The sequence below is a fragment of the Lithobates pipiens genome, unplaced genomic scaffold, assembly GCF_037356315.1.
Source record: "Lithobates pipiens isolate NorthernLeopardFrog02 unplaced genomic scaffold, aLitPip1_a1.2 Scaffold_3, whole genome shotgun sequence".
In the NCBI taxonomy this organism is placed as follows: domain Eukaryota; kingdom Metazoa; phylum Chordata; class Amphibia; order Anura; family Ranidae; genus Lithobates; species Lithobates pipiens.
Genome location: NW_027507790.1, coordinates 5,740,407 through 5,754,316, shown reverse-complemented (window position 1 = coordinate 5,754,316; position 13,910 = coordinate 5,740,407). Strand labels below are relative to the sequence as shown.

Below are 13,910 nucleotides of genomic sequence, written 5' to 3'. Positions count from 1 at the left end.
AATTCACCCACCGACGACCGCTCCACAGATAAAAGGTGTTCTTCATTTTCGGGATCAGTGAAAAAATGCTTCTTTAAAGTTAATGTGCGTGCAAATTGTCATCTGGAATAGTCCCGAACAGGTTAAAGTGGTTAGTGGGGCAAAAGTTTAAACCTCTCGATAAAAGGTGTGTGTCCGTGGCCGATAATGGTCATTGTGACAAAGTAATGACGTTAAGGCCCCATGCACACGAGACGCCGATGCAAACTCTGCTGGACACATGTTTTTGAAAGCTGAAACCAGCGTTTAGAAACGCCCGTTTTGCCACGGTTTTTACCGCGATTTAGTGGCGTTTTACCGCGTTTTCGTCTAGAAGCGTTTAGTTAAGCTAACATCATAGACCTTCCCCAAGCTCAAAAAACAGTATTATTAACTATTTCAGCCATTTTGTGAGACCAGAGTGAGTAGCAGCAGCAGCTGTGAGAGCAGCAGTGTACTTGTATTTAGCCTGTCATTTGCCACGTCACTTGCCACAAGTTGTGGATTGTCCACTTGCCACCTGCCATGTCACTTGTTACAAGTTGTGGATTGTCCACTTGCAATTGCAATTGTTTAAAATATTTTTTTAATGGTTTTTCATCATTTGCCACAATTTTTGAGATTTTTAATGTAAAAAAAAAGGTCACCTTTAAAAACTCTTATAAACGAAAACACGGCAAATCGCGGTACCAGCGTTTTGCCGCATTTGGCATCTGAAATGTGGAAAACGTTTGCGTCTGAACCCATTTTTTTGCTTCTGGAAAAACTAGGTTAAACGCAACGGCATAAAAACTGAAAAAAACGAGACTGTGTACATAGACACATAGGATAACATTGAATGAGTTCAGGGGCAGTTGAAAAAAGTGTCCAACTGCCTCTGAGCACGCGTTTAACAGTGTCTCGTGTGCATGAGGCCTAAGATTTAAGGTTTGATTCTGGGCCCATAGCTGATAGCTGCTCCTGCCTGTTTCTTTTGGGTTTCTTAACTACCCTCCTCGTTTTCCTGCTTTTTTATATTTATTTTTGTTATTGCTGCTGGCATCCCAGTTTAAAACCTGTGTGTTCACTCTGCGTGTGGTCATAGTCGATTGACTTGCAGTCATGGGTTTATGGACGCCGAATGCTGGACTCGGCAGAGCGCTTCTCCTAGGGGGTTATCTGATGTGGGGAGGAGCTGAGAGAGCCACTGGGGGGGGACCCCTGAAGAGGATGTTTGGGGCCACTCTGTGCAAAATGAGCTGCACAGTGGAGGTATGATGTTTAAAAAAAAAAAAAAAGAAACCTTACAATGACTTTAGGCACAAGAGACTCCATTTTGTTCATGCTTCTACTAGAAGCTCTCTCTGTCTCTACTCCCCCCTCCCCTCTCAAGATTTTACTTTTGAAATTGTTTTATTTGCTAGTTTTTTAATAACATCTCACACCACCCCTTTCTTATTTATGTATAAAATAACATTTTGCACTGAACGGACATTTTAAAAACGGTGACTGCATCCTGTGAATCTGTCCCTGCAATTGCAGTATTCACTTTTGTTTTTAGAGTCCCAATCAGAAGTGGGACTAGATGTATGTCTGAATTGACAGCTTTTTCTGCAAGGAACCCTTTTTGAGTCCTGCACGTGGACAAGGTTGTTTTAAAGGCCTAGATATTCTATCCTGCTTTTCATCTATTCAGGACATTTTTCTTTTTTGTGATTTTGGATTGCCTCTGGAAGCATGCTCCAGATTGTAGTTGCATCATTTCTAGATGGCTCAGATAGGACATCATTCATGTTTATGGTCTTGAGGATTGGGTTTCCTCCTTTACAAACAAGGCACCCTCTAACAGAAGATTTGTGCTTCTTAAATGTTTCAATACCAGGCCTGGTTTTCCAGGTTTGCAAGGCGACCACCTGGTCTTCAGCTCAGACAGTTTTACCTGGTGGACATCTTGGGTTCTTTAGCAATTGGCTTCAGGCATAAGGTCCCTCAGGCATTCATGTGAGCTGTAGACAGTTCTTTAACCACTTGCCGCCCACCCTATAACAGATACACGGCGGCAAAGTGGTTTCAAAATCCTGACCGGACGTCGTATGACGTGATCAGGATTTTGAGCCCCGGGGGCGTGCATCTGACACCCTGCAACTACGATCTCGGTAAAGAGTCTCCGATGGTTCCGAGCTGATCACAGTGTAAATAGGAAGGGCCGGTGATCGACTTTTCCTTACTCGCGTCTGTCAGACGCGAGTAGAGGAGAGCCGATCGGCTACTCCTCTGACGGGGGGTCTGTGCTGATCAATTATCAGCACAGCCCCACCGAGGATGCCCACACTGGACCGTCAGGGATGCCACCAGACCACCAGGGATGCCCAGGACAAGGTATGCCACCCTAGACCACCAGGGATTCCAGTCAGTGACACAATGGATGCCAATCAGTGCCCATAATAGATGCCAATCAGTGCCCACAATGGGCATCACTGGCATGCATTATTGTTTGGCACTGATTGGCATCCATTAGTACAGTATAATATAATACAATGCCGCCTATCCATGCCCATCTGTGCCGCCTATCCATGCCCATCTGTGCCGCCTATCCATGCCCATCTGTGCCGCCTATCCGTGCCCACCTGTGCCGCCTTTCCATACCCATCCATGCCAATTTGTGCCACCTATCAGTGCCCATCTGTCGCCCATCAGTGCCACATGTGTCCATCAGTGCCACTTCATTGGTGCCACCTCATCGGTGCCCATCAGTGCCGCCTTATCATTGCCTATCAGTGTAACCCCATCAGTGAAGGAGAAAATGTACTTATTTACAAAGTTTTGAAACTGAAACAAAAAAACATTTTTTTTTTCAAAATTGTCGGTATTTTTTTATTTGTTTAGCAAAAAATAAAAACTGTAGAGGTGATCAAATACCACCAACAGAAAGCTCTATTTGTGGGAAAAAAATGATAAAAAATTTAATTTGGGTGCAGTGTAGCATGACCGCGCAATCGTCATTCAAAGTGCGACAGTGCTGAAAGCTCAAAATTGGTCTGGGCAGGAAGGTGTTTAAGTGCCTGGTATTGAGGTGGTTAACCACTTGAGCCCCGAAAGATTAGACCCCCTTCCTGACCAGAGCACTTTTTACAATAAGCACTGCGTCACTTTAACTGACAATTGGTGTAATGCTGTACCCAAACAAAATTTGCACCTTTTTTTTCCCCCACAAATAGAGCTTTCTTTTGGTGTTATTTGATTACCTCTGTGGTTTTTATTTTTTGCGATATAAGCAAAAAAGCGACAATTGCTATAATATCCCCCAATTTATTTTCTTTAAAAAAAAAACAAATTTCTTCATCAGTTTAGGTCAATATATATATTCTACATATTTTTGGTTAAAAAAAAAAAAAATGCAATAAGTGTATATTGATTGGTTTGCACAAAAGTTATAGCGTCTACAAAATGGATTTATGGCATTATATATATATATATATATATATATATATATATATATATATATATATATATATATATATATATAATATTTTTTTTACTAGTAATGGCGGTGATCAACGATTTTTAGCGGTATTGTGATGGACAGATCGGACACTTTTTTGACACTTTTTTTTGACACGTTTTTGGGTCCATTGACATTTATATAGTGATCAGTGCTATAAATATGCACTGATTACTGTGATTAAATTTGTGTTCTAACTGTATGGGAATAGGACTGATTACGGGAGAAGACATATATTGTTGTTCCTACTTAGTAGGAACACACGATCTGTCTCCTCTCCCCTGATAGTACACGCACACAAATCCCCTTGCTGGCTCTCGTGCATGCGGTCGCGCCCGCCAGCCATGTGCATTGGGTGCCTTTCTGTGTGGTGGGCATGCTTGGGTGCCTCCGGCGACGAGTGCGTGCCCTCTGTCGGCTCTCCTAGGCAAAGCCGTACCCGTACGGGATTTCGTGCAGGAGAGCCATTCTGCAGCAGTAAAAGTACGTGAGCCGGTCGTGAACCGGTTGAAGGTCAATTAGCTGTTTTTTTGGCTGCGTCTCAGGGCTGGCATACGTGTTTTTATTTTATTTTTATTTTTTTTTGCAGTGTCAATTCCTCTAGTAGGCAGGATTATCTCAAGGTTTAAGGCTTTTTTGCCCTTTGTTGAATTTCAATAAAAGTATTTTACTGTGAGTAAAATCCTGTTTTATCCAACTTTCCATTGTGGCAGCTGTACTAATTTTTATGCAAACAATTTTGATTTTGTCTCTTGAAGAATCCAGCTGCCTTTGACTTTCTGCTTCAGCGCGTGGAGCTAACACTGCGTCATGCCATTGAAGAGGAAGAGAAAATCCCTCTTGAGCAAGTCACTAACTTTCAGGAGGTACATAAGAACTATGATGATGCTTTTGTTTTCTTGTGGGGTTTTTTTCTTCCCTCCTCTAAAACTCCTACTGTATTTATTTCCATGTTAAGGTTTGTGATGAAATAAAGAAGAAGCTGACTTCTTTAAAGGAGGTTCCAAACAGAATTGAATGTCCTCTTATTTACCATCTTGATGTGGGAGCTATGTATCCCAACATCATTCTCACCAATCGTCTACAGGTTGGTGGAAAGACAGACATTTTGTTTTGTGTTCTCTGCTAGGTAAACAATGAATACAACTCTTCTTTTGTTAGTCTGATAAACAATTCTCTAATTACAGCCTTCTGCTATGGTTGATGAAGCAACATGTGCTGCTTGTGACTTCAACAAGCCAGGAGCTACATGTCAGAGGAGAATGACTTGGCAGTGGAGAGGGGAATTTAGTAAGTAATGTGTGTGTTCATGGGCTTAAATGTACTGTGTCAAAATGTTTCACTAAGCTGCCTTTGTAATTTAGACCCCATCAACCACTTGATTTAGCTGCAGGACACTATTATGCAAAGTCTGAGCTCCTTCTCCATTAGTTTTTATTGTTATTACAATAAAAAGTACAAAAGACAATGTTACAGCAAATAGCAGAAATGTACTCCAAATGCATACAATTATTCAAGATGGCAGAGGAAATGGATTTGTTTTACCATGTATGTGAGTTTTCACATAGCATAAGGTAGGGAGCATTGTTACAAAACAATGTGAGTAGCATGATTCAGGCCTAAAGTTAAGCCTCCCCTCCAACAGCATCACAGTTTCACAATCGACATTGTATGCTGTAATTGTCAGCCTAGGGCCATAGAACAAGTTATAAAAGAAAGGAAAGAACAGAAAGGAAAAGTAGTAGGAGAGAGAATTGGAGAATAGGGATCATGACTCCTGGTCAAAGTATAAGCTATCTGGTCTCAAGTGGAGCCTGAAAGCTATTTAATCCAGGGATCCCAGGTTTTGTCAAAGAGGGCCAACTTGTTCAAAATTGCAAAAAACAGGCGTTCGTTAATCATAATCCATGACAGTTTGGCCTTTAACAATTAAAATGTAATTGTGGGGGATTTCCAAGACCTAGCGATTGATGTTCTAGCTGCCATAAAGGTAAATGCAGTTAGTCTACTCATGTGATCCATTGACCCCTCCACTGGGCTTCCCAATATAGCCTGTTGTGGACATTTGAGGTTTGCCTAAGTAAGGGAATGTATAAAATTGTATGTACGAATCCAGAACTTCTTCACTTTTGGACATGACCACCATGTGTGCAACACCGTACCCTCCAGGCCACATCCCCTAAAGCATAGCAGGAAGGCCCACAGGAAGCTATTATAACGGGTACCAAGTACCACCTGTGGAATACTTTATAACTGGCCTCAATTAGAGAGGTTTTAATGTGAGTTTTAAATACTTACTGTGCCAATTTGCTCCACTCCTCTGTTTGTTCCCATTTTTCATATATAATAGTTTAGCTGAGTTTGAAGTCAGTATAGCCAAGAGTTTAGATATGTGACCTTTTGTGCTTGTTGAGGTTCCTACATAGATACTCCATAGAGATAGGTGAAGTCAAATGGGAAGTGCGTTTTATTGTGTTGGGAAAATGCATTATCTGGGTGTACCAAAATGCTTCTGTATCAGCAAGCTGATACTTTTCTCATAAGAGTTGTTTCAATAAGACACTCCTATGATCACACACCTCTGCAATATGCAGTCTGAGCTCCTTCAATGTCCACCCTGCTCATTACATTAGACTATGAGTGAGCAACATTGGGCTGGTACAGTCCTCCCTGATTGCTTTCCATCTGCTACCATAACCACACTCTTTTCCCAACCCCATGACACCAGATAGGGTTGATGCTACTAGGATCGAAAATGCTATTACTCCAACTTTCATTCTTAACCAGTTGCTGACCAGCCGCCACAGTTAAACTGCGGCAAGTTGGCTCGACTGCGCCAATCTACGTACTGGTTCATGCACTGGCTTTTGCAGACGTGCAGTGAGCACTCGCCCGCAGGTCCGGTGGCCACCCGCGATCACGTTAAAGAGAAGCAGAACAGGGATCTGCCTTTGTAAACAAGGCATATCCCTGTTCTGATGGGGAGGAGAGAGAGATCAGCTGTTCCTAGTGATCAGGAACAGCGATCTCTCTTCTCCCAGTAAACCATCCCCCTGACAGAACACTTTCACCACTAAGGTTAACCTCTTCCCTGCCAGCGCCATTTATACGGCTATCGGTGCATTTTTATAGTACTGATCACTGTATTTGGTGTCACTGGTCACCAAAAAGTGTCACTTGGTGTCATCTGTGCATCGCAATCATGCTAAAAATCGCAGACTGCTGCCATTACTAGTAAAAACTTGACTTTTCTCAAGCAGAAAAGATCATAGATGGATTGAAATTTGGCCAGTCCTTGCTGAACTGGCTGTTTTTTTTTTTTTTTTTTTTTTAATCCACCTTTGGCCATCTTAAGGTCCTGGAGAGCTGAATGCTTCATCTGGTGGTCCTGTGTGTTGGTGTCAATTTAATAAAGGGAGATTTTAGAGGAGCTGTACGAGTGCTGAACATTTTTCCTACTAGATGGTTTCCAGTGAAGTCTACTGTCGGGTTCTACAGCATACAAGGCATTTTATTCAGCTGTAAACTTTTAACTTTGGGGGGCCTTTTTGTCACCTTGTGCATAAAGGCAGATTTTTATGGATGTGGTTTGTTGGGTGTGGTCTCCACAGATCCCCAACTTCAACCCTATTTTAAACCTTTTGGGATGAATTGCAAAGTCATTTGTGAGCCAGTTCTTCCTGTTACTTGACCTCACAAATGTTGTTGTTTTTTTTTTTTTTTTGGCTGGGTGGGCATTAATTTCCACAGGCACATGCCAAAATCTTGTGAAATTTCTTCCCAGAAGGATGGAGGCTGTTATGGCTGAAAAGGAGAGGTACAACTCTGTAAGTGCTCATGTTTTTGAAATGGGAGGCCCAACAAGGTGTGACAATCAGGTTTTCCACAAACTTTTGACCATATAGTGTATAGTCGGGCATACCAAGAAACCCTTTTCATATATAGTTTATTACCTGTAACATTTATTTCCATATTGTGAGCTGTTATCTCAGTGTTAATACTGGTTTCCTTTCTAATTCATTGAGGGATATTGGAGATACTGTTACACTGACTACATGTGGTTTAAACACTGGAAAAATTGTACGACAGCCCCACGATAACCCCCTACACCCAGCATGCCTCTTTTTTTTTTTAGTGTCCTAGGAAAATGGACAGCTTTTCTTCAGCTCTGCTGAGAAATATATTTTTTTTACCTGAAATGTAATCTGTTGGTACTGGACTCTGCTTTGTGGTACTTTTCTGACTGGAGTGTAATAGTTGAGGTTAGCTGTAGAATGCTTTCTATGTTCAGAGCCATGGCAAATGCCCCAGGCATGACTCGGTCTCTAAGGCTCGGTTCACATTGGTGCAATGCGGGAACCCTGCAAATCCAGCACGGGTTCCCTTATCGCACCCAAATCGCAGATCGTTAACACTGCCATATGCAAACCTCTGCGGGTGTCAATAGAAGGTTAATGACACCCCCAGATCGGTTTGCATGGGTGTGAAACAAAAAAAAAGTCCTGCAAATGTGATGCAAATTCAGCCATACAATCTGTATAGCTGAATAAGACATCTCATGTTATGTGCAGTGCGAATCACATGCGAGGTCACACAGTGCACTGATGGGAACCAAGCCTGAAGGCTTACTTTTGAGTAAAGCCCATACTCCCCTAGTGGTTCTGGGGGGCATCTCCTCTGAGCGATCCAGCGCATGCAATCTGTAACCTGGCACCCCTATAGTTATAGGGTTTACGTTTTTGAAGGATTGCTTGGCTCCAAAAGCCATGGTCAGCAGAGAGCTTCCAAAGCATCAGAGAGATCTCATTGTTTAAATGTATCAGTCAGGAGAAGGTTACCAAAGAATTTCAAAGGCATTAGATATACCATGGAAAACCGTGAAGATAGTCATCATCAAGTGGGGAACAGTAGAGACATTACCAAGAACTGGCTGTCCTTCCAAAATTGATGAAAAGACTAGTAGAAAACGGGTCAGTGAGGCTGCCAAGAGATCTACAGCAACATTAAAGGAGTTGAAGGAGTATCTGGCAAGTACTGGCTGTGTGGTGCTTGTGACAACAATCTCTTATATTCTTCATATGTTTGAGCTATGGTGTAGAGTTGCAAGACAGAAGCCTTTTCTTACCAGGAAAAACATCCAAGCCCGGCTAAATTTAGCAAAAACACATATGTAGTCTCCCAAAAGCATGTGGGAAAATGTGTTGTCTGATGAAACCAAGGTGGAACTTTTTGGCCAGAATTCCAAAATATTTGTTTGGAGCAAAAACACTCCAGATCACCAAAAGAACACCATACCCACAGTGAAGCTTGGTTCGTGGCAGCATCATGCTTTGGCATGATGCATCGTGGCAGCATCATAATGACCCAAAGCATACATCCAAATCAACAAAGGATTGGCTTCACCAGAAGAAGATTAAAGTTTTGGAATTGCCCAGCCAGAGCCCAGACCTGAATCCCATTGAAAACCTGTGGGGTGATCTGAAGAGGGCTGTGCACAGGAGATGCCCTCACAATCTGACAGATTTGGAGTGTTTTTGCAAAGAGTGGGCAAATATTGCCAAGTCAAGATGTGCCATGCCGACGATAGACTCATACCCAAAAAGACTGAGTGCTGTAATAAAATCAAAAGGTGCTTCAACAAATTATTAGTTTAAGGGTGCGCAACCTTTTATTTTATTTTTTACTTTCCTCCACCTAAAAGATTTCAGTTTGTTGTTTAACTGAGTTGTACAGTTTTTCTGGGTCACATTTAAAGGTGGAAAAAAGTTCTGAAATTATTTATATATATATATATATTTATTATATATTTTTTTTTTTTTTTCTTTACAGACTTTTTTTATGTCCACTGCATATCAACAAATGTCCATATAAAACCAACCTGTCCATCAAATCAACTTGTGTAGGTTAAAATAAAAAACAAGAAAAAACTCAAAATTTATGAAATGATTAAGAGTTCTTCCACATTTCAGACTTTAAGGCTGGGTTCACACTGCAGCGGTTTATGAGAACGGATGTGATTCGCACTGCACTGCAGTGCAAATCACATGCGATCTCTGTGCGATGCGAGTTCAGCCATACAGATAGTATGGCTGAATTCGCATCGCACACGGCCCAAACTCGCACATGACCCTTTTTTTTGTCCGCAGCAGAATCGGATCCCATGGGTGTTCACACCATGCAATTCGATTCCTGTCCGAGTTTACAGATCACACTGCGATATGCGAACTGATCTGGGGGTGTCATTAATGTTTCACTGACACTCCCAGCAGTTCGCATAGGGCAGTGTGAACTGCCGCCGCGAGGTATGCGATGCGGGAACCCGCCGCCATTTCGCGGCGTTCCCGCATCGCTGCAATGTGAACCTAGCCTAAATCCTCAAATGTGCTCCCTCGTATGGTCCCACAATCACTAAGTGTTATTGACCCCAACAAGTAAATGTTAGAAGTCAATTGCGCTTTAGAATCCAGACATCCTGGGCTTGCTTGGGACTTCTAATCTTCCTCTCTGTTTCCTCAGCTTACTCCTCCAGGCATATAGGATTAAATAAAATACTGGTGCTCGTGTCCTCCACAATGAAAACAAAATGGAACAGCTGGGCTTTGAAGTTCTCCACCACCTGGTCTCATTTCCACGTGGTTATTTCTCACATACAGTGCATCCGGAAAGCTTCACTTTTTCCAAAACTTTTATTTGTTACAGCCTTATTCCATAATAGATTAATTGCATTATTTTCCACAAAATTCTACAAACAATACCCCGTAATGTCAAACAAACTTGTTTCACATTGTCATCTTTGCAAATTTATTAAAAATGAAAAACGAAAAAATCTCATGTACTTAAGTATTCACAGCCTTTGCCATGACACTCAAAATTTAGCTCAGGTGCATCCTGTTTCCACTGATCATTCTTGCGATGTTTCTACAACCTAATAGGAGTCCACCTGTGCTAAATTCATTTGATTGGACGTGATTTGAAAAGGCACACACTGATCTATATATGGTCCCACAGTTAACAGTGCATGCCAGAGCAAAAACCAAGCCATGAAGTCTAAGGAATTCTCTGTAGACCTCCGAGACAGGATTGTATCGATGCACTGATCAGAGGAAGCGTACAGAAAAAATGTCTGTAGCATTGAATGCCCTAATGATCACAGTGGCCTCCATCTGTAAATAGAAGAAGTTTGGTACTACCAGGATCCAATCAGGGGAGAGGGGCCTTAGGGAGGTGACCAAAAACCTGATGGTCACTCTGACAGCTCCAGGGTTTCTCTGTGGAAAGAGGGGAGAGCTTTCCAGAAGAACAACCATCTCTGCAGCACTCCACCAATCAGCCTGTATGGTAGAGTGGCCATAAGGAAGCCACTGCCCAGTAAAAGGCACATGACAGCCCACCTGAAGGACTCTGACCATGACAAACAAAATTCTCTGGCCTGAATGGCAAGTATCATGTCTGGAGGAAACCAGGCATCACTCATAACCTGACCAATACCATACAGTGAAGCATGGTGGTGGCAGCATCATGCTGTGAGGGTGTTTTTCAGCAGCCAGGACTGGGAGACTAGTCATGATGGCGGGAAAGATAAATGCAGCTATGTACAAAGACATCCTTGATGAAAACCTGCTCCAGAGTGCTCTGGACTTTAGACTGGGACAAAGGTTCATCTTCCAACAGGACAATGACCCTAAGCACACAGCTAAGATAACAATTGAGTGGCTACAGGACAACTCTGTGAATATCTTTGAGTGGCCCAGCCAGAGCCCAGACTTGAACCCAATTGAACATCTCTGGAGAGATCTGAAAATGGCTGTGCACGGGGGCGTGACCGGATGGTGATGGCGGCGGTGTGTGAGGAGTGAGTGTGAGAGAGATGTGTGCTCTCACTGCACGCTGATGGGAGCCGGTATCAGCGGCACTCGTTATATCCCCATGTGATTCCCGTCGGATCTCCCGAATGGAAGGCTCTGGTTTGGTGTGCCGGGGGGGATCTATGGTGCCCAGCAGTGGTTGCTGACTGCCGGGAGCGGCGGAGTGGCGGAGCGGCGGGGTCTCTCGAGTACTGGCGGTGTGCGGAGGAGTGTGAACGAAGGAGAGATTTCTCAGCTCAGCCCAGCCCCTGGAGGTGAAACCCCGTGAGATCCGTTCGAGAGAGGAGCCACATCACTGAGACTGGGGATGAGGCATAGCCACTTCCAGGTAAAAGACAGCTAAAACCAACGAAGAAATTTAAAGGCACAGATATAGTATTATGCAATGACTGTGGAGAGACGTTTTTATTTCATGCCAGATCCCCCCCATCATTGCCATCACTGTCCCCTTTGAGCTGAATTAAAAGTAAGAGGGGAGTTGGTGTGAACGCTGTATTATCCTTGGGGAAAGTGTTGCAATAAAGAAAGAAAGAAAGAAATATATAAACATATACACTGGAAAATAGCTCCTGCTGCTGCTGCTTGCCCTTTAAGAAATTAGCTCATTCATTCTTAAAGTTTTGGACTAACTGTGGTCTAACTGCCGAGTAGCTGAAGCTGACTTCTTTTTTTTTTTTTTTTTGCCTTGGCCTAGGGAAATTTACCCCCCTTCAAAAGAGATATTGTTAACTTTTTTTTTTTTTTCTCTCTGGGGACACTTGCGGATTTGAGCGATGTCTGCAAGGAGAAGGGGGGAGGAGCATGCCAGGCAGGAAAATGTGGGGGCGCAATCTTTGAGATCTGCCAAAGAAAAAGATAAAGAAAAAGACCCCCAGTTTTCTGCAACAGCCGGGATAGCCGCAGCGGCCAAGTTGGAAAAATATGCCCATGCTCATACCCCCGACAATACGCCAACTAAGGGGGGGCAGGGGAGTCAAGTGAAACCCCCAACGGACAGAAAGAGTCATGGGCAGCTGACACAAGCAGGCGTAAAACATACAGATAATAAAAATGCGGGAGCAACTGGAAGATTGGAGATAAATCCCATGCAGATACCCTTAATAAATGGTGATGAAGAACCGACGCTGAAGGAGGTCCTTGGAGCTGTTAACGTCTGTAAACAGTCATTATTAGAGCTATGTGATCAAACAAGAAGTATTAAAGAAGAGCTGGCCTTCATGCGGCAGGAACTTCAGTTAACGGTTGACAGAATAACAGCAGCAGAAGGTAGAATTTCCCAGATTGAAGATGAGGTGTATCCATTAAACCAAGAGGTCAAAGATTTAAAAATACAGATGGGTAAATATGAAGGGAAACTGGATGAATTGGAAAACAGACTCCGCAGGGACAATATAAGACTGGTAGGCCTCCCCGAGAAGTGTGAAGGCTCTGACACAGCTGAGTTTCTGGAAAAATGGCTTGTTGAAGTGTTTGGCAGAGAGACTTTCTCCCAACAATTTGCTATAGAAAGGGCACATAGAGTTCCGCTTAGAATTATGCACCGGGGGGGGGTCAGCCTAGATCTGTATTAATCAAATTTTTGAATTTTCGGGATAAGGTTGTGTTGCTCCGGAGGGCCAGGGAGATGGGGAGTGTCATCTATAAGGGCGCCAAAATCTCGTTTTATTCTGACTTTTCCCCTGATCTGCAGAAGCGCAGAGCAGAGTTTATAGAGGTCAAGCGCAGACTCCAGAAATTGGACGTTATATATGCCCTGCTCTATCCGTCAAGGTTACGGGTAGTAGCATTAGGAGAGACATTATTTTTTGACACTCCGGCAAGGGTGGAAGCATGGATGCAGGAGAAGGGAGATCAGTTATTGAAGAAGTGATGTGTTTTTCTTTTTCATCTATGTATATGTATGACCCCCTTTTCATTCATCCTTTCTCCTATGTTTTTGTGTTTTACTTTTTTTTGTTTTTTTGTTTTTGTTTTTTTCTTTCTCTTTCTCTCCTTTCCCCTCCCTCTTTTTTCAGGGAGAGGGGAAGATCAGCGAAGGGGGGGGGGGTGTAACGGGTGCACTGTAAATGAAGAAAGGGAAGATGTTATACCCAAGTCAGGGTGTAGAGAATGACACAGTATAGTAAGAATTTATGTATGAGAAAGGGGAGGGTCGAGGGGGGAGGTTGTTGGGTATTGGGGGGGGGGTGGGAGGTGGCGGGGGCGTGAGAGAGGGAGGGGGGTGGGGGGAGCATGTGGGTGTGTGTGGGAGTGTAGTGGTCACGGAAAAAGCCCCTATGGGGTAACCTTGATAGCTACGGAGAGGGCAGGGGGGAGGGAACAGGGAAAATGGAAGCATATAGAATTCAGGAAAAGGAAAAGGGTAATACTTGCACAGTTGTAGATGATAATCTAAAAGTAATGAGTAAACACGGGGTAATGGTGTGTGTAGACAGAAGGTTTGGATCTCACGTTCACAAAGGGAAATTGAGAAGGGATTACACCATGAAGCAGAAAAGATTGTATAACTTTATCAAAGTACTCACTAAGTGGGATTGCACTTTCCT

At 43.1% G+C, this 13,910-nt stretch overlaps 1 protein-coding gene across 1 annotated transcript in view; it reads left to right on the top strand.

Annotated features, from left to right (window-relative positions):
- The window catches only part of POLE (DNA polymerase epsilon, catalytic subunit), a 132,514-nt gene that overhangs the window by 39,062 nt on the left and 79,542 nt on the right, over positions 1–13,910 (top strand). Inside the window, exons 16-18 of the mRNA XM_077461194.1 lie at positions 4,258–4,365; positions 4,458–4,586; positions 4,687–4,789. Coding sequence (XP_077317320.1) covers positions 4,258–4,365; positions 4,458–4,586; positions 4,687–4,789 — 340 coding nt within the window. The remainder of the gene's footprint in view (positions 1–4,257; positions 4,366–4,457; positions 4,587–4,686; positions 4,790–13,910) is intronic.